Source organism: Amyelois transitella, chromosome 24 (genome assembly GCF_032362555.1).
Source record: "Amyelois transitella isolate CPQ chromosome 24, ilAmyTran1.1, whole genome shotgun sequence".
NCBI lineage: Eukaryota > Metazoa > Arthropoda > Insecta > Lepidoptera > Pyralidae > Amyelois > Amyelois transitella.
The window spans coordinates 785923-811071 of record NC_083527.1 but is presented as its reverse complement, the minus strand read 5'-3'; the positions used below and the strand labels follow the sequence as shown (position 1 = coordinate 811071).

General features: G+C 35.8%; 3 protein-coding genes across 7 annotated transcripts; 2 read left to right on the top strand and 1 right to left on the bottom strand.

Annotated features, from left to right (window-relative positions):
- The first annotated feature begins 308 nt into the window (after positions 1-308).
- Positions 309-9527, top strand: LOC106137989 (hypodermin-A). Of its 5 annotated transcripts, none has more exons than XM_060951233.1 (8): positions 309-477; positions 5872-6016; positions 6471-6548; positions 6883-7027; positions 7500-7613; positions 7987-8148; positions 8575-8700; positions 9159-9527. In XM_060951233.1, the coding sequence occupies exons 2-8, from the start codon at positions 5922-5924 to the stop codon at positions 9270-9272; spliced, it is 834 nt and encodes a 277-aa protein (XP_060807216.1). In that variant the 5' UTR covers positions 309-477; positions 5872-5921; the 3' UTR covers positions 9273-9527. The 5 variants fall into 5 exon arrangements, with proteins under 5 accessions (XP_060807216.1, XP_060807213.1, XP_060807215.1 ...); XM_060951230.1 differs by lacking the exon at positions 309-477 and adding an exon at positions 3519-3707; XM_060951232.1 differs by lacking the exon at positions 309-477 and adding an exon at positions 3874-4108.
- LOC132903296 (trypsin-7-like) lies at positions 2244-4858 on the bottom strand. The gene is made up of 5 exons (XM_060951228.1): positions 4148-4858; positions 3732-3909; positions 3223-3478; positions 2890-3072; positions 2244-2508 (listed from the first exon to the last, which is right to left on the bottom strand). Exons 1-5 carry the CDS (start codon positions 4593-4595, stop codon positions 2347-2349), a joined length of 1227 nt encoding a protein of 408 aa, XP_060807211.1. The 5' UTR covers positions 4596-4858; the 3' UTR covers positions 2244-2346.
- Positions 9528-9849: 322 nt separating the features above from the next.
- LOC106137995 (reticulon-4-interacting protein 1, mitochondrial) lies at positions 9850-21592 on the top strand. Its single transcript, XM_060951298.1, has 12 exons — positions 9850-10183; positions 11525-11605; positions 12532-12697; positions 13829-13999; positions 14672-14812; positions 15493-15607; positions 16480-16608; positions 17130-17251; positions 18463-18625; positions 19452-19572; positions 19948-20067; positions 21146-21592. Exons 1-12 carry the CDS (start codon positions 10136-10138, stop codon positions 21230-21232), a joined length of 1464 nt encoding a protein of 487 aa, XP_060807281.1. The 5' UTR covers positions 9850-10135; the 3' UTR covers positions 21233-21592.
- The last annotated feature ends 3557 nt before the right edge of the window (positions 21593-25149 follow it).

The window sequence follows — 25149 nt, the reverse complement described above, 5'->3', positions numbered from 1 at the left end:
TTTTCAATTTTATGTTCAACCCTATGCTCCATCCAAAAATAGAAAATGTTGGGGATACTCCGATTGTCTCCGATAAAATATTGTTCACAAATTTGCTCTCAACAAATAAATGTGACATGATATTATTTACATTCAGTAGGTACGTCTTGTGCAAATGTGGCTTGCTTATTTACTTTGTGAAAGCAAATATGTTTATAGGTAAGGTTACAACGTACAAGTTACGTATTATGAATGTAATTCCCGATAATATTTAGAGAAACTGTCAACAAAGTAAGAATAAATATAAGCGGGCTTAAGATGCATCCTTGTGGTGCACCTTTATGTTTATTTACTTTTTCTCTTATCGGTGGTTTGCGCGAATCGAAGCAGATTCAGGCGGTTTCAGTTGTTTTAGTTATTGAACTTATTCAGTGGTGTTGTAGTAAAAAAACAAAGGGCTTAGTGTACATCCCAGAGGAGTACCGCTTTGTTTTTTGGGTGATGCGACGTTTCAGTTACTCAAATTAAAATTGTTTTGTGTTGTTTTCTACTTATGCCATTCTTTTTTATATATTTTATTTTAATATATAGTAATGTAATATGTATGTATAATGTTGAATTTTAAAATATAATATTCAGTCAAAAATAAGTAATTGAAAATAATAATAATTTTAGTATAAATCTTAGAGGGGTACCTAATAATAATTATAAAAAGACCCTTCCATTAATTAAGTATAATGCACATGCTTTTAGAATCCCTATATTATGACTAGTTTTCCGCCCGCGGCTTCGCCCACGTGTAATTCGGTTATATATAGCGTTTTTTAATGATCTCGACAGGGCTTTTTCTTCCACAGGCTGAAATCTTGTTACAACTGGAATTAAATATAGCCTGTGTTACTCAGGGATGATGTAGCTTTCTAATGGTGAATGTTTGAAATCGATTCAGTAGTTTCGGAGTTTATCGATTACATGTGTAAACAAACAAACATATAAAAAATAGATTGTTCCTCTTTATAATATTAGTATACATACAAATCTATATAGAAAAAGTAAAGCGAGACAAAATCATCGTCTCAAAAGAAAAAAAAAAACAGGATTTATAGGACGAAGAGGCCTTACAGGATTTCCTTGTAAACAATATTTTTAGTTTTTTTTATTATTTACCAGTATGAACAGGTTAGAGGGAGAGCTGACACGCGAGCAAGCAACATACAGTTTTTGTTCGGTAGAGTATACTTTCAAGTTGGTCCCGTTGTTACCTAGTCAGGATCTGATGATGGTATTCCAGGGAAATCAAGGGCAAACCTCAAATTTACAGGCAATTACGTTTTTGACAATTTCATAGATCTGTTTAAGTATTTGCGTCTGATAGTCATCATCCCATGTGAATGAGCTGATGATGGAAGGTACAACTCCTCATATTATGATATCATAGGCACCATGTATAACTCAAAGTTCGTTAACTCTTTTTGTATTTACATTCTCAGCCACTTCCATCAGTATCTCAGATCTAGATAGCCCTTTTTTTCTCTGCTAGAATATTAGAATTCACATGGCTACAAGCAACAGAGCTGTGTAGGTATCAAAATATTATAAAGAAACTCTGCTAAAACGTGATTAAATATAGCGTTTATTTATTTTGCTAATTATATAAAACTATTATTTTTCCTAAAACTTTTGACAGTGTTACTATCGCTAAGGGACGTAAGATTACACTGTCATATTATTTGAAATAGTAAACAATTGAAAACGTACGTAACATCTGCTCCGATCTTGTGATTTAAAAAGCAAACACTACGTAGTAATTTATTGCTATTTGGAGTCATGATATATTTCTGTCTATTTACATACAAATTAAAGTATTTCTTAATTCTTTATTAACAATACATAATGCGCATGATCGAATAATGTATAATTTGCAGAATGATATTGTCACTTAGTGAGAAACTAATGAAGCCTAACACCATATGACTAATATTAATTGTTCTTCATCATCCTTTGTTAACTATAGTTGATCCCACTGGTATATTATGCAAGTGGTATCCGACGGGAATAAAAAAATAAATAAAATAATCGTGATCCCACTGGGATCAAAACTTAGTAGTATCAGACTGGAATAAATCCCCATTACACAGCAACGTAATAAAAACAATAAATGTAAAAAATAAATTTTATTGAAAATGTACAAATGAATTATAAAATTTATACAAATATCACCTTATTTAACAACAAATAATAAATCTATTAATTTAATGACTTAATCTATTTTGGAGCTCTCGCGTTATTCCATTACAAATACATCACCATTTTAAAAGTAGAAAGGTACTTGTGTGTTAAAATTTATGTAATTAATTACTAAGTAAACTATGGCCCCAGAAGTTGGGTTTCTAACCAGGATCGCACGAGTGGCGAGGAGATTCTTGTGAAGATCGTAGGCCCTGGAACCATATAACACAATTTCGACGTCCACCCCGAGGTGATGCCCCAGAGACCGTCGTCTGCTGCTATGGGAGCTCCAGGGTCAGGCTGTGAAAGAAATAAAATTATAGTGAAGAAGTTAAAATTAATATTGATCGTACTGAAATCTATACGAGCCTTAACTTCATTGCGTTTGTAACACATAATACAAATAACTAGCACAATTGGCGGACTTAATGCTAATGGCATTATCTACCAGTCAAACATTTAGCCTGAACGTTTGTCGATTGAAAATCAGTAGTCTACTATAAAGTAGGTATTTTGATTTATTTTGTTAGCATTGTCATCAAGAAATTCAAGAGCTATTAGTATTAGGTAGGACATGAATCAAGATGCATAATACTGATAGCATCGAAAATGTTATTACACACTTGCGACTGTTAATATGATCCTTAGTGTTGAATCGTTGATGACAGCCAATAATCTTACCAAGCACAAGCTGTGATGAGTGACCAGGGGCTTGAGGCACAAACTGCCTTCTTGCAGATGTTCGTTCATCTCCAGCATCATTTTCCGACAGAATTGCCCGCCAATAAGCCGCTGGGTTGACACTCTTAAACTGGTCGATTTAGTTCTTTCACTGGCGTTCTGAGGGAGCAGTTCGCCTTTTACCTAAAATTAAATTTATTGTTGTAGTTAGGCCTATTCTAATCGACATTCAGTGCTAGTTGATTGCTTAACTACCTTGTTACTGATAACTACAAAACACAGGAAGACTTTGAAAATATGCGCTATTTTAGATATACAAAATCTCCTACTTACAATTAGCCTCGGCCAATATGTAGCCAAGAATTTGGCGCTTATCACTTTCTCCTTGGCTTCAGACAGCTTTATCGGCCTGATATAGTCAGTAAAGTTTACAGCCTCCCCCATCCTCAACAGCGCGAGGTCATACCCTGCCTTTCCTGGGACGTACAACGGGTGGATGTTTACCTCTTGAAGAGGAACTACCAAGCCACCTCTTTTGCAGTTTACTGAGCCTAGGCGCACTCTAAATAATTTTATTGATTCTCTGACACTGAAACAAAAAACACGTTTATTTTAACAGTTATAGGATTGGATGTATAGCCAGAATTAAGTTGCCCTGATAGAAAAGAAACCCCATAGGTCCCTTTGTTTCATTACCACTTATGGAATTGGGCTTTGAAGCTACATCGCTAATGATGCAACCGACAAACACAGATGATGAACCACTTCAATTACCACTTCACCAATGAGGTCAAATAGATGAACACCTAGCTCTCAAGGTACTAAAACAAAGGATGACTTACGTATAAAATTCACCAGCAACAGTCAAAATCCATCTTTTATCCAACAAAGCTCCTGTTGCGTAGTGCGCACCCAACTTTTGAATAGAGACAGCGTACGGGTAATCTATCAATGTGTTTCGACAAAGATCGTCATTGATTCGGTCCTTGCAATTCTTGAACAGAGTTCGCCTTGATTCATCTGAAAAAGAAAAAATAGTTCTTTAAACGATATCGTAATAAAATTTTGTTAAGTTGATACATAGTCAGCAGTGCTATTTATTTTTGTGTCACCTTACGTAGGTGAAGGTGTAATGTGTGTAGATTTTACACGTGTGTATGTTTTGACACGTATGAAAACATTTTTAATTGTAGCTGAGAAGACACTTAAGTTCCAAGTGGTATATTTATTTTTTGTACAAATCATAGAAAAAACTTACCAAATCGCTTAATCTCGTTACTATCCGTTGTATCTAATTTCACTTGAGGTTGATTTCTTACTGACTTGTCTGTTACTGAGATGTTTTTGTGATTTTGAATAAATGTATAATTTGAATTCAGAAGATCTTTAGTTTTGATTGATTTTGAATCTCCTATTTCTGTGACTACGTCGCTTGCTATTTCAGTAATTGTATTTGCTGTGTCTATTTTTTCAGTTACATTATTATCGTCATTTCCTGATTCAATTGTTTCATTTGAATCTCGTTTTTCTAAGTTATTGTTATCTAAATTGAACAGATTTGTTGTTTCTTCATTATTGCCTTTTTCAAATGAAATCTCATTGTCTTCTGTATTGAGTGAATCGTAATCACTTATATCAGGACTTGTTCGGTCGCTATAAACGTTATTAATAAATATTACGCACACAAGAATTTTCAATTTCAACATTTTATTTTAATATTTACTGTTGTTATAAGAATTTAATGAAGTACCTGAGACATTTTGAAAAATCCAAATTGGACTAGGAACAACAATTCAAAACCAGGTGTTAAATACTTAAATTTAAAAAAGTTGACCGATTGTACATTGTCCATCACTGAACAATAGTAGGAAAAATAACAAAAGTTTGTGTTTAACACAAACACCATTCAAGTACCTATGTGATGATATTTTGAGGTGCTTTAATTAATTTTATAGGTATTCACCTGTTACCCAGGACTTTGCTCCTTTGATAGTTTCTTAGAATCTTTTCCAAAGGAAAGCCTACGTATATACTACCTATCTCAGTTTAGTCTAAAGTTTTGTTTAACAGTGGCCATCATATTAAGTCCAATTGTTGTACATTTAACGTGCATAAATTTAGGGAAATGTTTTACATTTATACATACATTTACACATATTACGTTTATGGATACAGCTTCTGCCTACTGCTTTACACATTTATAGCTTAATTATTATTGTGGCGGATAAGCTATATTTCTGTAATTTCATTTAGGTAAGCCCATATCAGTACAGTTTGCTTTTGTTAATCATATTTTTTATATCCCACCCTGAAAAATGACTTTGTGTTTAATTTCCGCGGGATTCGAACCCACTTCGCCCGGATCATTAAGCAAACTCCAGCACCACTCGATCACAAATTATTCTGTTATATTACCATAAGAATCAAAGTCACTAGCATGCCCTTTTAAAATTTTCTAAACACTCCCATTCCAGCTTGGTATGTTTAGAAATCTTACCATGATTAACTTAAATGTTTGTGTTTAATACTATTGTTCTCTACTATAACAGTTACCTAACTATACATATAGGGTCCTAGGATTTTGTAATCAACGGCTAAGGTTCACTAGTTACTGTGATTTCTTGGAAGATGGACAGTTTTTTATAATGATCATATTGTGTTTGATAATATTCTTTAGTTTTAAGTTATCTGTAGATAGTGGTAAGTTACATATTATTATGTACATCATGATTTTTTTCATACATAATATAGAACCTACCTATATTTGTATTAATATATGTTTACCTCAGTGTATGCAGTGAAAAATTGTTTGTAAGTGTCTATAGAATTTGTAAAATTTTCATATCAAACAAGTATTCAAGTAGTCTTAAAAATATGGGATCTTATCGATGAAAATATACGGTACCCTCCGATCATGAGTCGGGCAAGCACTTGGTTGCTTTTTTTTTCAAATTTCTGACTTAAAGACACTTACTTTTTCAGCTTCATATAATAAAACAAAGCAGGAGCTAGAATGCGAGTTCCCGCCAAAAATGGAGGAAGACTTGACGCATGTAAGGAGAAAAAGACTGACGACTGAAACTGGACTGGTGTGCCTCGAAGACTATCCTTACACGGTATCAATAAGGTGAATAAAATTATTACATTCCCTTGGGCAACCAATAATCTAAACACTAAATACAAATCTCATACGGGAAAACTAAAAAAAGAACAAAGAAATGAACCATCTCTACAGATGACACAAAATGTGTGAAGTTCAAGAATTCGTTACCATGTTTATATTTTTCAAATTTATACTTATACTACCTAGCTGTCTAGGCAAACGTTGTTTTGCATTTTGTGGCTATGAAAAATAGATCTTGGCCTATTCTCAGACCTACTCAATTCAATTCAAGCCGTTTCTGAGGAGTACGGGAACGAACATTGTGACACGAGAATTTTATATACAAGAATTACTTCCTTATAAAAAAATAGTTTCATTTAGTAATTTAACTTTACATTCCAACATATTATATACATTACTCTCTTCTAATATCTGTCTAAACTAGAAATGTCTTCATATTTAAATAATTAACTTTTAGGTTGCATAACAAGCATTGGTGTGGCGGAGCCCTGGTCAGCAGGCAGTGGATTCTGACAGCGGCTCAATGTTTTGATTAGTAAGTTTATTTTACATCATGTTCATCTCACCATCTCATCATTTGACGGCCTCTGTGGCGCAGCGGTAGTAGCGACTAAGGGGTAGGCTTATAAAATTGGGATTCTTTTAGGCGATGGGCTAGCAACCTGTCACAAATTTTGAATCTCAATTCTATCTTAAAGCCAAATAGCTGAACGTGGCCTATCAGTCTTTTCGAGACTGTTGGCTCTGTCTACCCCGCAAGGGAATAGACGTGATTATATGTATGTATGTATGTATGTATAAATTAAAAAAAATGCCCAAAAAGAAATATTTCGCAATAAAAATAAAAAATATCTTATTTATTTTAACAGCGTAACCAAAGAAGAAGTGTCCGTTCGTGTCGGCTCCGTGTTTCGAGACTTCGGCGGTCAGCTGCTCTCCGTCGTCGACATCCAGCTTCATCCAGACTATAAAATTGACCAGTATTACCCTGAACATAATCTGGCTATGATTAAGGTTCGTAACACAGCAGGATAGTCATATATTCATAGTCATACTCGTAGTAACTCACCATATGGATACTAATAATAAGTAGATTTAGTACATAGTAAGTATAGGTACTATTACTTATTTTCTAAGTATTTGAATAGATTGAATTTAACTATATAATAGACTACTCAGAATGTGATCTCGTCTACTTATTCCATGTGGACGATCTCAAGCCTCAAAAAAGAAAAATTCTGGGAAGACAAGCAAAGTATTCTACAGTATCCGCGGATCCCTAGGCGAAAAATCTTCGCTAAATCATTACTACCGCTACTAACACAACTTGCATGTCAATGCGATGCATGCTATCAAATATGATATCCTTGCCCTTGACAAGGCTGTTCTAACAGCTATTTTAGAAATAATCTAAGGTAAACTTCAAAGTATTATTTGATGCAAAGCAACAAAGTTTAACTAATATAGGTATTCTATTCCCTTCTAGATGAATTTGCCAGTCTTGCCGAATGCCCGCATTAAGCCTGTTTCGCTGCCATCAGAGAATTCCGACCTCCCGCCCATGTTTGGTGAAGTAGTCGTCACTGGATATGGTTCTGTGGTGAGTTAAATATGAAGGTTGTTATTACTATCAAAATTATGTAAGTAAAGGTTGTCAGCTGATAAAGTTCCGCCGCTTCTTCTACGTGGTGATTGGGTTCCTAGTTTTGTTTTTCTATAAAACTTATCTACATAATGTATGTATTCTATTTCATATTGAATTAAATCATGGGTTGGGAGTACTTGTACCTAAATCCTTTTCTGGCTTTTAATATTTTTAATTTTGTCCTTTCTTAAGAGAAGCCCGGAGTCAATCTATTATATCAGTATCGTGATAACAGACCTCCAAAAAAGTCATCATTAAAATCACGCTCTCGATGAAAGGTCCAAGTCTTATCCCAATTTCTTTTTAATATTAAGTTTTTCCTTCACAGACAACAGGACAAATCAGAGAAGGTGTATTCCAGGAGCTAAGGAGGATGATAGTGCGAGAAGTGCCGCGAAGTGAATGTAGACTCGTGTACGGCAATGACTACCGATTGCAGCAGGACCACATGTGTCTGCAGAGTATCGTCAAAGGGGTGGCTTTGTGTGCTGTTAGTATGTCTTCTTTTATGTTCTCCTAGTATATAATCATACTATTAACAATTAACCTGGATTGGGTAATCAAATTTAGGTGAGCTACTCCTATCTTACTTCTGCAACCTTTGCAGGAGATAGTACCTCACTATACTTTTGACCATTAACCTGGATTGAGTAAGTCAGTTTTACATGAAGCGTCTTATCCTTGGCAACCTTACTCATAATATTGGACTTTCTTTCCATCCAGTTGCTAGAATATGCAAGTTTCCTTACAATGTTTTCTCTCTCCGTAAGAGCGGAGGTGCGCCTAATGACGTTTTTCTCCGGTTAACAGTAAATAAAACTGGTTTTTAAACTGTAACTTTTATGACTGTAGCATTTTGAATTTTTATGTATTATTTCGTTTTCAAGATTTTTAATAATCGTGACCATTTTTCCAGGGTGACACAGGCAACCCTGCGGTATTATTTAGTGGTCTAAACAGAGCCGGGACACTATTTGGGATAGCGCTGTTTTCTGGAACAGAGGAGTGCGCTTTCAAGTCTAAACCTGGGGTGTTTGCAAAGGTATTTGGACGATTGACTTTATTTTCTCAGCTATGGCTAACTTCGTTTGTGATGTTATAATAAGTTACTGACTTATACTCATTTATATATTTATATACCTATTTTTTTTTATTCCTCCTAGCGTTCGTCTCGTTTGCTAACTTCCCATCCCCCACGAATTTTGATAGGAAGATAATCAATCTTTCCCCTTTATCTTTGCTCTACGGTTAACCTCAAAATTAAAGTGAGGGAAATGAAGATATACTTAATACCATATCATCGTTCGTGTCTATGGGGGCAGGAGAAGCAGAGAAGAATTATATTTGCACCCGCGGCTCTGCCCAAGTAAAAAGTACCTTATGTCCTTCTCCGTACTTGATGAGATTGGTTCAATGATTTTGGCGGGAAAGTCGGACAAATAACAAAAGCACCTTCACATTTATAATACCTAGTATTTAGAGCCGAAGTAATTTTTTCAGGTGTCCTACAGCCGCGGCTGGATTGATAAGATCCTGATGGGAGTGGTGTCTGACCATGACCATATTGACAGCGCGGACAGTGGCGAGAACGCTATACCTTTTGACACGGAATGAAAAAATCTCTCAGAATTATGTCTCTGTTTATATCATATTTAATCTTACTTACTTTTAACGAAATTGTTTATTCTATGTCATTAATATTAATGTAATGAATTGATTGCATTTATAATGGATCTATATTATTTTGAAAATACTGTGTTTATTTTAATCAGTAGAAATGTTAAGTATAATTTAGTTAGTATGAATTGTAAACAAGTGTCAAATTTAGTAGGTACCTCAATTAAATAACTCCAAACCTATATTTTGTTATTTTTGTTGTTTTATTATTTGACCGGCTTTTTACCTTTTTTGAAGCATGTACTTGATGTACACAAATATCATGGTTATATTTTTTTAACATACACTAAAAAACAAAATAACAAAAAGCATGGCAATAGGGATATAAATATTAGGTACTATATTTATGAATAGGGAATAATTTTTACATCACGTGTATGTGATCCAAAGTAAAAATAGAGAACAGAAATATCGCAGAGAAATAAAGGTACTCAAAAACCCTGTATCCAGAGCACAGTTTTGTAATTTTACTGTCAACAAATTGTCAATCTGTCATTCAATTAAATGTCAAATTCTGTCACCCTCATAAACCCTAGGGGTTATGTTTGGATAAGACAAAAATTCTTATTTTACGTAACATCCAGCACTATCCCGGTCCAAAATTGTCCAAAAATAGTTTAAATGTAGTGTGTTGTACTTCTCGCCAGCTTCAAAAGTCGCTCGGGCGGTGATGCCGATGACATACAGATCTATTTTTGTCTTCAAATTATTTAGGCCGGATTGACCAAAGGTTAAGGTTTAATATGCATTTTACTACGCGCGCCAACTAGTTAAACCATCCTCTATCGCCTACACCTGATATGGATGAGCTGAAGAACAGGGCTGGAGAAAAACTGGAAGCATTGCATGTAAGTCTAACTTCTTTGCAACTTATGTTCTCCTGGTAGAATGCGCGCGAAATTAAATGACTTCGGATTGTGACGTTTCTTATAAAGTTTCGAAAAAGTTTGTTGTGAAAGATTTCCTATGAATATTGGTTAAATACGAGTTAAATTATGAGTGATTGTTGTTTGTGTTAATGGGATGTCATTGTCCTACATAAAATGACCCTGAGCTTATGTAATTCTATTGTGAAGACATAAGGTAAACATTTTACTTACAAACCAATATAACTTTTAACTGTACTTACATACTAATAGGGAAGGAATCACAAAAAAAAATAGAGGGTATATTATGTAGATTCCAATAAAGCACCATCTGAAAACAGTCCCAAATTATTATGATTACACTATTTTTTTTAATTTATTTAAGGCCACTACATAATTAGTGGTAATTTAGATTGTAATTATTGATTATGGAATGTATTTGTCCCTGCTATTAAGCCCAAAATGATGTGTCATTTCATACAACATTAAATTACCAAATGACTTACAAACTTAGTCATAACTTAGTTTACATATTTTACTCTCTCACACAAGTACTGTACCTTGTATTTAACATAAAAAAGTTAGTAGTGTGATATATAAATAAAAAATAATTGAAAAACAAAGGTTTATTTCTTCTGTGTTTTATAATATCTATGAAATAATGTGATTTTCACAACATTAGTAAATAAGCTATTATGGCTCAACCATAAACAAATTAAAAAAAAGATTGCTCTTTGACTCTCATGGATGTAAAGCTATTATGAAAATAAGCTGTTACAAGTTTTTCACAATAGCAGCTAGGGGATTCATATTTTATGTAAGTACCTAAATTTTCTATGAAGTGAATTGGACAATTTAATTTTAAAAGACTAACCAAGTGCGAATTGGTCTCGCATACAAAGGGTTCCGTACCGTCATCATCATTTATTCTACCACTGTTAATTAAAATTGCTTAAAAATGATATTTGTTGTATAAATAACAACTTTATATTTACTTAATTATTTATTTTGAAAGTTAAGGAAACAAATATTTTGTATAACATTTTAAGCATATCTGCCTGTTGCCCTTATTAATATTGAGCAAAAATATGAAAACATCATGTTTATTGTATGGGGACACACTCAATAATTAAATTTTTTAAATATTTCTTGTTATAGCTGCAATGGAAATACACAATTTGTTAATTTCCGTTTTCTAGCTATTATGATTTATGAAATACATCCTGGTGACAGAGTGACAGCAGTTTTAGTAACAGGGTCGCATACATACATAAGGCACTGTAATGAAAGAAACTGTAATATTGTCATTAATTTCATCCGCAGATAGCAGCCAAAACTGCTGCAAATGGGGGAAAATCGCGAGTCCAAGATGCCTTCAATCAGACATCCGATGCCATTTCTAAGGTGAGTCTCTTCATCATGTCTAGGTGGAATGGCAATCATAGACACATTTTTTACATTTACATACACACATATAATTACGTCTATATCTCTTACGGGGTAGACAGAGCCAATAGTCAGGAAATGACTGAAAGGCCACATTCATCTGTAAAGCTTAATGGCCTTTTTTTGTTGTCTTTAAACTTTATGCACGTAAAATGTACAACAGGTGGAATTAATGCTATAAGGCAGTCCCTACTAGTCGAACCTTTGGACCAAACTGAGATGGATGAACGGGTTACATATACAACATATACATGTAATTATATTTGTTATTCTTGGTCTTCAGCTACCTACATATATACGAAATTTCATCATAGTCAGTTCAGTAGTATTTGTGTGAATGAGTAACAAACATTTATTCTCACAAACTTTTGCATTTATTATATTAGTAGGATGTTTTGTCTGGTCCATTTTTTTGGGTACTTGAAAGAAGGTAAATAATCTTGAAATGCCTTAATAAAAAATACATTACTAAAAAAAAATTCGGTTCATGCTAAAAGTAATTCACTATGTCAGCATTTTTCATTTTACTCACGGATATAAATATATTTTTAATAGTGTATTTTTTTTAAAGTTACTAAAAGAAGTGAACTTCAGCCTCACAATCAAAAAAACAAAGGCAGATTAAGTATGTGTACTTATTAGCATTGACATGATATCGTTTCAATATCAGTTTATGTAACATTGTATAATTAGTAATCTAGTAGTTAGTCTATGGTCGGTAGTTCAAAACTATTCACGATACAGTTTTGTGATGATTGATTTTTTGATTTTAAGTTTTTAATAATTTTTTTTTTGTTTTGATGCCGGGAACCACACGGCACTAAAAGAGTATTTCTTTAATTTCCTGCGGTACCAGAAATGAAGTGGAATATCTATTCCCGCAGATCCGCGAAGCCTTCCGTGAGCTATGGCAGAACGAGCTGATAGTGGAAGGTAGGGAGCGCATCGCGGCCTGGACGGCGGACGCGGTGCAGCGCATCAGGGAGGGCGCGCCGCCCCTGTCGCCCGTCCTACTCTACGAGGAGCTGGTGGCCCTGTTCAAAGACAGGGGTGAGTTCGATTACCGATACATACATATACATACATAATATAAAAATGAATCGCAGAATGTGTTGGTAAGCGCATAACTCAACAAAGACTGGACCAATTTGGCCAATTCTTTTTTTTAAATGTTCGTGGAAGTTCGTGGATGGTTTTTACGGGGAGAAAGATTAGAATTATTGTCGGAAAAACCCTAAACAGCCCCAAAAGTTTTCTAACTAAAACGTAGAGTTAATATGAGCTTTATTGCTTTCATATAAAGTTCACTGTTGTCTAAGAACTGTAGGTGTGTTCAAAACGTCATAATATTTAAATGCACTTTATTATCGCTGTACAAAATTCAAATACAATCATATTTTTTCAAATTTATATTTTTTGCCCGATTATAAAATAGGCAAGAACAAAATACAGCTACATTACAATTATTTTTGACGGAACGAAGTCTGTCCGGTCCGTCTTTCCCGGATGGGTAGGCAGAGACTACCTCTTTCCACTTGCCACAATCTCTGCATGTTTCCTTCGCTTCATCCACATTCATAACTTCTTCTTCTTCTTCTTCTTCATTCGATTATCGATGCTGAAAGAGAAATCATCGAGACGTCATCGAGAGAAGAGAATCAGAATCCGGATATTGGTTTGGTTCCGGTGCAAGGTTGCCAAGGGATCAAGGAACAACACAATTAGAATTTTGAGAAGTCGGTTAAAATATCATACATAAATAAATAAAGTCACGTCTATATCCCTTGCGGGGTAGACAGAGCCAACAGTCTAGAAAACACTGATAGGTCATATTCAGCTTTTTGGCTTGGTGATAGAATTGAGATTCAAATAGTGACAGGTTGCTAGCTCATCGCCTAAAAGAGGAATCCCAAGTTTAATAAGCCTATCCCTTAGTGACCTTTTACGACATCCATGGGAAAGAGAAAGAGCGATCCTATTCTTTTTTTATTGTTGCCGGGAACCACAGGGCACAAATTAAAATATCGATGAAAATGCTGCAGTGTAGTTTGTTCCGCCGCATCTTCTACACATGCGCTTTGGCAGCAGTAGTAGATATAATTAGATTTAAGCGATGTGACGACAACAAGTGATACCTCGTATCCAATTTTGAAAATAAACCTATTCTATTCTATGTTTCAGTATGGCGTCGCAGCGTGATAATCTTCGTGATGGGCGCGGCTATAGGCGGGAGTGCCGGGCTGTGCGTAGGGCTCCGTGCGGCCGCGCGGGAGCCCTCGGGGCCGCACGCTCGGGCTTTGCACACACAACCCGACCATTCTGTGTTACTGGTAGAAGACGCCGTGGCGCCGAGTGAGTGTCTTGATTTTATGATAGCCTAGTACTTCTGAATTAATTCTACATACATACATAGGTACATATGGTCACGTCTATATCCCTTGCGGGGTAGACAGAGCTAATAGTCTTGAAAAGACTGAATGGCCACGTTCAGCTATTTGGCTTAATGATAGAATTGGGATTCAAATAGTGACAGGTTTGTAAGCCTATCCCTTAGTCGCCTTTTACGACATCCATGGGAAAGAGATGGAGTGGTCCTATTATTTTTTGTATTGGTGCCGGGAACCACACGGCACTATTTAATAAATATTTCTTATGGCTTTTTTTATATTGAAGACAATATGTGCAACTGGGCAGTCTTGTGATGTAATCAGAAATTTATCCAAAGAAAGACTATTTATCGAGGAAGGCTTTATGCTTTATAACATCACGCTGCAACTTTTAGGAGCGAAGAAATAATGGTAAATGTGAAAAAAAAATCTTTAATGATGCCTAAAACTATTCCACGCGGACGAAGTTGCGGGCACAGTTACTTGTTACATAATCTGTACGCACCGTTAGATTATAATATTTCATTATAATAAGGTTTACTTTAAATAGTTTTTAATTTTCTCTATAATTATTGTTAGTTATCCACTGTTTTTTAACGCGGCGTTAACACGATCAAACCTTATTTACCTACGGCAGGCGCGGGCGCAGGCGAAGTCCTCGTCCGCGTGCAGGCGTTCAGCGCGTGCGCAGTGGACCGCTGCGTGCTGCGCGGCCGCGGCGCCGGCCTGCGGGCGCTCGTGGGCCGCGGGCACGTCACGCTGGGCCGGGGATTCGCAGGTCATACATCACATTACATATAAATATATACGGGGACAAATAAATGTATACCGGACAAATTACACAGATTGAGTTAGCCTCGAAGTAAGTTCGAGACTTGTGTTACGAGATACTAACTCAACGATACTATATTTTATAATAAATACTTATATAAATAAACATCCAAGACCCAGGACAATCAGAAAAAGTTCTTTTCTCATCATGCCCTGGCCGGGATTCGAACCCGGGACCTCCGGTGTCACAGACAAGCGTATTACCGCTGCGCCACAGAAGCCGTTAAATTAGTATAGTTAAGTTTGTGATATCCAGAGATTGGAATAGGTAGATTGATTTTATGTACTTGCATCATGAATTACCATAGAAAGCATAACATGGATAAGCCTCTTTTCCGGGATTCCGTTTCAGTACTTGCACTTACAGTAAACTACATTGTCCGCGGGTAACATAGGACTACAATTTACGTGAACGAAGTCAGGGGAAAACAGCTACCACTAATATATTCTTCATCCCACTTGTAAAAATTCCGGAAAAAATCTTAATAATTTACAAATCCCGCAATCCCGCAAGGCATGTCCATATTAATATATACGTTTCAGTTCATTGACCCCAATTCAATCTACCTATTCCGAGATCTGGTGATATCGAATAAAATAATCTTCTTTCTTTCTTTCTACGAGCAGGCGTGGTGCTGGACGTGGGTCCCGGGGTGGCGTCCCTGGAGCTGGGCGACGAGGTGTGGGGCTGCGTCAGCGAGTGGGCGGGCGGCGCCGCCTCGGAACTGCTCACCATACGCAGGTTAATTCTTTTTAGCAGGTTTATTTGTTATATCTTTATTGTACACTACCTGTGTCCGCGACATCGTCCGCGTGGTATATAATTTTCCCAGTTTTTTTTTTCATATATTCCATTATTTCTTTGCTCGTTACAATTGCAACAAAAAATTTACTGTATTTTTGTGTTCTTTTGTATCTATATTAATATTATTAAGCTGTAGAGTTTGTTTGTTTGTTTGTTTGAACGCGCTAATCTCAGAAACTATTGATTCTAATTGAAAAATTTTTTTTGAGTCGAATAGACCATTTATCGCTTATCGAAGGCTTTAGGCTATACAACATCACGCTGCAACTTTTAAGAGCGATGAAATAATGGAAAATAAACGGGGAAAATTATTCATCTTCGATTTTCGATTCGAAAATTATTCCTTCAATGATGTCCAAAACAACTATACCACGCAGAAGAAGTCGCGGGCGGCCTCTAGTAATGAATAAAAGTGTAGAACGTAGTGTGAGTAGAAACTTTGTATCCCGGAGTTCCCGCCCAATTGATAGGGTTTCCACGCGGACAAAGTCGCAGGCGGCCTCTAGTCATGAATAGCGTTGAAAATTCCGAAAGAAACAAATTGTTTTTTCGGTGAAAGAAACGTTTTTTACCGTTTTATTACTAATAAAAAACATGAAATATTTCAATCTTATATTTCTTGAAACTTTCGGTAAAAAACTTGAATAAATACGAGGGAATTTGAAAAAAACAGGAAAATTTCCCGCTTTTTTTCAACCCTAGTAATGTATAATAGTGTAGAACGTAGTATTTGTTGTGTCAGTACGCGCGCGCTTTTTTCAACCCTAGTAATGTATAATAGTGTAGAACGTAGTATTTTGTTGTGTCAGTACGCGCGTGAGCAAGCGTCCGCGCGGCGCGGCGGCGGACGCGGCGGCCGCGCTGGTGGCGGGCGGCGCGCTCGCGCTGTCCGCGCTAGACCGACTCAGACTCACGCCGAACGCCGCTAAGGGGAAACGGTTCGTATACATATATATATTTATTTATTTTTTAGTTTATTTCGACACAAACAGTCATTACAACATTTTTACAATAAGAATTACATATAAAATAGACAAATAGTGCCGAAAAATTTACCAAAAACATATAAGTTGTGTTGACAACATAACAAATTGACAAAATAGCTAAATAAGTAACAAAATATGTAATACATTACATAAATAGTTTACACATATAATTTAAAACAGCATTTACCTAATTATTTATCTATATCTCAAAAAAAAAAACCATAAATCCGAAAGAAATAAAGTAAGGAAATGTAATAATGCAAAAAAAAAGAATATAAAGCCCTTTTGGCGAGTAGCATATACAATACATACATACAATCACGTCTATATCCCTTGCGGGGTAGACGGAGACAACAGTCTAAATAAAGCTGATAGGCTACATTTTGTTCGTTTTGAAGAATATCCTTTGAGTCTCGAGACCGCCGACCCTACCTACCCCGTTAGTAATAAAGACGTGTACACACACGTTGCAGCGTGGTGATAAGCGGCGCGGCGAGCGGCGAGGGCTGCGCGCTGCTGCAGCTGCTGGCGGCGTGGGGCGCGCGCGCCAGCGTGCTCGCCGCGCCCGCCGCCGCCAGGGCGCTGCTTCAACTTGGTGAGACGTACATACTGTACATATATATGGTCACGTCTATGTCCCTTGCGGGGTAGACAGAGACAACAGTGTTGAAGAGACTGATAGGCCACGTTCAGCTGTTTGGCTTAATGATAGCGTGAGAAAATTTGTGCCGTGTGGTTCCCGGCACCAAAACAAAAAAAAAATAGAACCACTCCATCCCTTTCTCATGGATATCGTAAAAGGCGACTAAGGGATAGACTTATAAACTTGGAATTCTTCTTTTAGGCGACAGGCTAGCAACCTGTCACTATTTCAATCTCAATTCTATCATCAAGCCGAAAAGCTGAACATGGTCTATCAGTCTTTTCAAGACTGTTGGCTATTTCTAACCCTTCAGGGGAGTTCAGATCTATAAATACATATATATGGTCACGTACCATATGTATGTATGTATAGATCTGAACTACTCTCCATACGGTCTTTATAAATGCTATCAGGTTGTGCAGGAATCAAGTGTTTTAAAAGTGATTCCCAATGTGTACCAGGATCACATGAATTTGTAGGAGCTTCAGAACTTATTGTTGGTTGGGTTCACACAATGTCGTTGTTCCTGGGTTCACACAATGACTTTAGAAGCGGCATTTTCTTTCAATCTAGTGCGAGATGTTTTATGTTAAGAACATAAAACATACATACGTACTTAACAAAAATTCGTATCTTTAATCCAATGACGCCGCCATTTTGTTTTAACTTACGTAGGTCTGATTCCGGGAAAATGCGCAACTGTAATGTACCAGGGGCACATGAGTTTGTAGATTGCTAATTTCTCATTTAGGCCTCTGATTTTAAATCCATCTCAATCTGATGGTACCAGATCTTTTTTACTAGATGATAACAGATTGTCGTGTCGTGTCAAGTGCCGTGTGGTTTCCGGCACCATTAGAAAAGAAAGAATAGGACCACTCCATCTCTTTGCCACGAATGTCGTAAAAGGCGACTAAGGGATAGATTTATAAACTTGGGATTCTTCTTTTAGGCGACAGGCTAGCAACCTGTCACTATTTCAATCTCAATTCTATCATCAAGCCGAAAAGCTGAACGTGGCCTATCAGTAATTTTAAGACTATTGCTACCTACCTGCTGTCTACCCCGCAAGCGATATAGACGTGACTTGACGTGACGTGACGTGTGATATAAATATGTAAATATCTTTCCGGGGAGCTGATCGTTCCAATAAAATGTACCAGGGGCGCATGAGTTCATAGAGCCAGAGAACTCGTCGCCGGCCGAGTGCCCGTGGTCGCTGCTGCGGCAGCACGCGGCGCGCTGCGGGCCGTGGGACGCCGCGCTGCTGTGCGGCGGGCCGCCCCGCACGCCCGCCGCGCCGCCGCCCGCCGCCGCCATACTCAAGTATACATCTAAATCTATCTACACTATCTACACTAATATTATAAAGAGGAAAACTTTGTTTGTTTATTTGGTTGTAATGAATAGGCTCAAAAACTACTGGACCGATTATTAAGATAATTCTTTCACCATTCGAAAGCTACATTATCCACGAGTAACATAGACTATATTTTATTTTGGAAAAAAATTGGGTTCCGTAATATATTTGGATTTTTCGGACACAAACTGAAAAAAATCAACCAAAAAGTTACTTATTTTGCGTACGCTGCCTAAACTACAAAAGATAGAACCATAAAATGTTTTAATTAATTGTAGATCTTATAAATATCTACAAAAAAGTTCGCGACACACTATACCTATCTATGTCGAGTGAAGCACAACAACCACATTATTATTTAAAAATCTTGTTTTTTTTTTTGGTCAACATTTAAACGCGTTTTTTTTTACTCATGCTATTAATCCTTATCAAAATAAATAATTTCATCAATAAGTACAGTTTATGTAGATAATGTTTGGTCTTTGAATGATTAAAATTAGACGTTTGGTTTTGAAGTTGTGGTTTGTTTGAACGCGCTAATCTCAGGCACTACTGGTTCGAATTGAAAAATTATTTTTGCGTTGAATAGACCATTTATCGAGGAAGGCTTTAGGCTATATAACATCACGCTGCAACTATTAGGAGCGAAGAATAAATGAAAACATGAAAGAAACGGGTGAAATTATTCATCTTTGAGGGCTTCAATGTTGCCCAAAATAACTATTCCACGCGGACGTGGCCGCGGACACAGCTAGTAATGAATAAAATGTTTGAATTTGTATTTGTGTTCAGAGCAACAGCGCCGCGAAACTCAGTGATCGACTTGCGACCGAAGCCTCTCATCACTGACCGGCTGCCGATGCCATTGGCATTCGCGTTCGGCGTCTCTTTCTACACCTTTAGACTGTTGAGGGTGAGTTATACTTCTATCTCTTTCCTTCTTTCCGAGTTAAAATAGATTTTAAACAATGAAGTGCTTCCTAAAATTATTTATATAACTAATACATTGCAGCGCATGAACAACAAATTGAACTATTACTTGGTAACGAAATAAACTTGAATATTTCTATGTTACATAAATGTTTACAATAATAAACTATAATTTTTTAAATTTAATGTAGCATGTTAACCAAATTCAATTAATCATTACAATAGATTTATTTTCAAAATTGGATACAAGATATCACTTATAGACGTCACATACACTACTGCCTCCAAATCGCATGTGTAGAAGAAGCGGCGGAACAAACTACACTGCAGCATTTTCACTTGACATTATCTTTTGCAGTGGCTAGTGGGGTTGGGAACGCACACTGACTGGCTGGAGGACAAATATAGACTGACTGAAGGTCTGGAAACTCTTGCGCAGCTGGTGGACTCGGGGGTGGTAGCGCCTGTGCTGGACAAGGTAAAGTTTTACCTATGTAAGGTAACCCAGGACGTCCTTAATTTGATCAAGATATGTTCGTCTAGGTCTTCCCACTCCGACCTTTCCCTCCACACCCTCCATGTATATCTGCTTAGTCAACCTGTTTTCAAATCACTTATTGACGTAACCTTTTTATAAAGGAAGAAAACAAACATGAAAACAGGTCGACTAAGCAGATATACATGGAGGGTGTGGAGGGAAAGGTCGGAGTGGGAAGACCTAGACGAACGTATCTTGATCAAATTAAGGACGCCCTGGTAAAGGGTCAGGTCAAAAGTATCCGAAACCGCCGAACTTGCATGAAGAGAGATATGAATGTGGATGAAGCGAAGGAAGTATATGCAGAGATCGTGGCAAGTGGAAAGAGGTAGTCTCTGCCTACCCCTCCGGGAAAGAGGCGTGATTTTATGTATGTATGTATGTAGAAAGGAAGAAAAAAGAAAGAAAAATATTTTATTTGATATCACAAACTTAACTGTACTAAGTAACAGGATTTTACAATATGTGCGTTTTTGTGAATATCAAAAAGGCTTCCTCTCAGCATAATGTTGTGGTGGTAACCACAACGCTGGTTTTTCGAGGACACATACATACATACATACGCATAGTCACGTCTATATCCCTTGCGGGGTAGACAGAGCCTGCGGTCTTGAAATGACTGCAGGCTGGGCCACGTTCAGCTATTTGGCTTATTGATAGTATTGAGATTCAAATAGTGACAGGTTGCTAGAACAACGCCTAAAAGAGGAATGTCAAGTTTGTAAGCCTATCCCTTAGTTGAATTTTACGACATCCATGGGAACGAGACGGAGTGGTCGTATTCTTTAATTTTTATTGGTGCCGAAAACCGGAATTGCCTGAGTTGCCGTTTTGCTTAACCACCATATAGGTATTTATTATTATTATATTATTTATAGTGTAAAAAAAATTTATTATAAATAGTTCTATCATGGAACTGTACCATTTTATTGTCAGCGAATGGAATTCACTATTTATCTTAGACTATGAAGATAATAAAATTGATTTTGAAGCAGTAACTGATGTGTTTTCCCCTCAGGTGTACTTACCGCAGGACTACGAGAGTGCGCTGGCGCACGCCTGCAGCGAGGACGCGCTCGGCACCACCGTCGTGAGATTCCCATAAAAAATATGGGATTATTTGATTATTATTATTATTACTTGGGATTCTTCTTTTAGGCGATGGGCTAGCAACCCGTCACTATTTGAATCGCAATTCTATCATTAAGCCAAACAGCTGAACGTGGCCTATCAGTCTTTTCAAGATTGTTGGCTCTGTCTACCCCGTAAGGGATGGAACTTTCTTGGATATATTTACTCGATTTGTAAAGAGAGGGAGATGAGAGATGTTATTTTTTAAAGCGACTTCGGAAAATGATAAAAATATGGGATTACGTTTTGTGAAATTTTCTGAGGATATATTTACTCGATTTGTAGAGAGAGTGAGATGAAAGATGCTTTTTTTAAAGCGACTTCGGAAAATGATTTGGCAAGTTCTTTATTTAGACCTCGCTAAGTCATGGAAGAATTTAACTTTCTATATACGATAATTACGTATTATTTTTGTTTTAGACAGATGTCTGAATCTTTTTTAAATCATTTCGTGTCACAGTTATATGAATAAAAAGATTTTTTAAAGTAACTTCTTACGTTAGTTATTAGGATGCGCAACTGAGTCGAATAGTAAGACTATCGAAAGATGAAAAAAAAACAAATTTATTTTTAAACAAAACTATAGTTTCTTCCTAAAGTTAGTTGTTGTGAATTGAAAATGACTTTCAATGATAATCTTGACTGAAGATTTTATTAACTAAATCTAAATAATTAAATGTAATCGGTTATATTTAAGTGAAATTTTAACTTATTAAAAAAACCAAAGTTAACTTTTGCCATAAGGTGAGACTCTGTCTACCCTGCTAAATAAGGGAATGACATGCAAGACGAACTAAAAACAAAATATAACTACTTAATATAAAATTTACTACATTTTCAAACTTTTATATTTCTTTACGTTATCACGAAACTTTAAGAGAATTATTGAAAAATTGAAAAAAAAACCTGTATTAACGTTCCTATTTTTAATAAAACAGAATCTACATTTTATACCACGTTTCCAACTTTGTAAAGTACTTACGTTATTATATTTATGTATATTTATTATACCTAAGCCATACGGAAATAAGTCACAATAATTTGAAGACTGCTCAAACCGCGTCCTTATCTTGTATAATATTTTGTATAATAGAAATTGTATAAATATACAGTATGTAGATAGAACTGGAAATATATACCATCCATATTGAATAATTAAAAAAAATTAAATTTTAAGGTATTATTTATCTTAATATTTCGCAAAACAGTAAAGTTTGTTTTAAAACAACATGTGAAGAGGGAAAATAAGCTAAATAAAAAAGCCTTAAAGGCTTTTTAGCCAATTAAATCTGTCTAATTTGTTCTTAATACAAAATAGGTTTTTAATACAAAATATCTAAAACTGTTTTTTTAATCCATATATGTTCATGAGATCGAAATATATTTTACAAGATACTGATTTACCTTAAGAAACGAAAGGTGCATATATTTAACTTGTTAATAACTCGATTATATTGTATTTAAACATATCTTTTATTTTGAGACTTAAAAATCATGTTTTCGGACCTATAAATATATTTTTTGGTCGAATTACAGAAATCAACAGTCTCCATTAGCCATAAGTACCTAAGATAGATAAATATTGTATAATAGATAGATCAAATGTTACAATAAATGGTTGTTTTTATATTTTTACATTTTATTTATTAACTGTAGGTACCTACTGCCTATGGAATCATTTGTAAGTATATCGTGTTGTTTCTGGCTATTGCAAAATGTGATTGCGTTCTCCTTTGGTCTACTACTCCTTTGGTCGCTCAACAAGTAGCTCACTATCCTCTGGTGACTCCTGGAACTCGTGTCTATAGCTACACCCACGCCCTTTTAAAATTGTAAAACTAGTCCTTACAAACTGTCTCATATTATAAAGCAATTTCGAAATTATTACAGCTCTCGCCAAAGTTTAGCGAGTTTTCATGTTCCCTTTGATTTCAAACATTTTCGCTCATTTACAAAGTCTATAAAGTATGCTGAAACGTTACGTAAAAATACGAAATTAATATATGCTGATATTATCATTTATCATCTCCAATGTGGTAAACGGAAATTTTATAAATACATATTTCTAAATTACGAGTAATATTTTTTAAATATAATAAAAATACCAGAATGTTTTTATTACTCTTTTATAATTTTTTGAGAAAACCTTAAAATCTAAATTTCTGTGCGCAAACTCGAGGGTATCTGCACGGGCGACAGGCGGCTCGCGGCCTTCGTACCGGGAACCATTATTTCTCGTCCTTACGAAATCGCGCAAATTCGTTTTGTTGTTTTTTATTTGTGTCATTTATGTAATAATAAATTTCGGAAAATTTTGTGTTATTTATTGAAATATTTTTATTGATTGTAGGTAATTGGCGGAAAGACGCATTTTTAGTTTAATTATAACAAAGTTTAGTGTAGATAAATAAAGTGACTCAACCAATCGTGTAACTAAAGTTAATATAAAAAAAATGCTTAATGATGAAATGTTTCCGAACGCAAAACGTGTTCGACGGGAATTGCTGAAAGATTGAGGGAAATGCGGTAAGTACTTACCTATCGCCTTCCAGATAATTGTTTGTTTACAAACCTAAATCAGTAGCATTTTTATTTAATAATTCCTGACCAAAAATTAAAAAATATTTAATTAAAGGCAAGAATATGAAAATAGGTACCCTCCAGTTATGGGTTACTGCAGGTTTCACTCAATTTAACGCGTCGAGCAAGTGATCACGAATTTTTATTAGTGCCATAACGTTACCACTAGGTGGCGCTGGTCAAATCACATACAAATTCGCGTTTAATTGCTCGAAGCGTTGGATCGAGTAAAACTCGCACTAACCCCTTAGGTCTTTTCACACTTGCTTTGTGTTGAAGTTTGACCTAAAGTTTGTCGACCACAGGAATAATTTTTAAGTAAGTACTCTTGTTCATAATCCCTGCCCAAAGCGCAGATTCATTTCGATTAACAAAATGTACAGTCAACGAAAGAACCTTCTGTTCTTCACTACATAGCATATTGAAAGTTTATTTATTTATTTATTTATTTATTTATTTATTTATGTACACAAAATTATATACAGGAGCATTTATTACAATAATTCTAGTACAAAGGTGCTACTTATTTCACAAGAAATCTCTTCCAGTAGACCCATGAGAGGAAAGATGAATTTTAGAGCGGTATGGCGTGTGCATAAATAACGTTTAACATATTTAACTAAACATACATGCTAGTACTTAAATAAATGACAGTAATAAACTACATAAACATACCAATATAAATATAATATATATAAGTCTATTTGGAGAGATAATAGTCTTTAACTCGTCGTTTGAATGAAGAGAGAGTTTGGGAATCGCGAATATCATGCGGTAAGGAATTCCACAGTCGTACAGCATGAGTAGAGAAGGAGAAAGAGTAGAAGGAAGTCTTGTGGGTAGGAATAGTAAGAATGGTGCGCAAATGGGATCTGCAAGGAGAATTAGACGAATGACGGAAAGAGAAACGATCTTTAAGATAGGAAGGAAAGGCGGGATTAAATAAAATATTAAAAAGAAGACAGAGAATGCGAGTATTTCTACGAAAGCGAATGGGAAGCCATTTCAGCTTAGTACGGTAAATGGAAACATGATCGTATTTTCTTAAGCCAAAAATGAAACGGATACAGAGATTTTGTAACCGTTCCAATTTATCCAGTTGCTCCTCTGTGGCATCAAGATAGCACGCATCAGCATAGTCCAGAATAGGAAGAATCAAACTCTGCATGAGAGAGACCCTTGTTTGAAAAGGTAGGAAATATTGAAGGCATCTTAGAGTATGAAAAGAGTAGTAGATCTTACGACTAACCTCCTTAATATGGGCCGACCAGTTAAGGTTTGAATCTATAGTAAGACCAAGGTTCCTTGCAG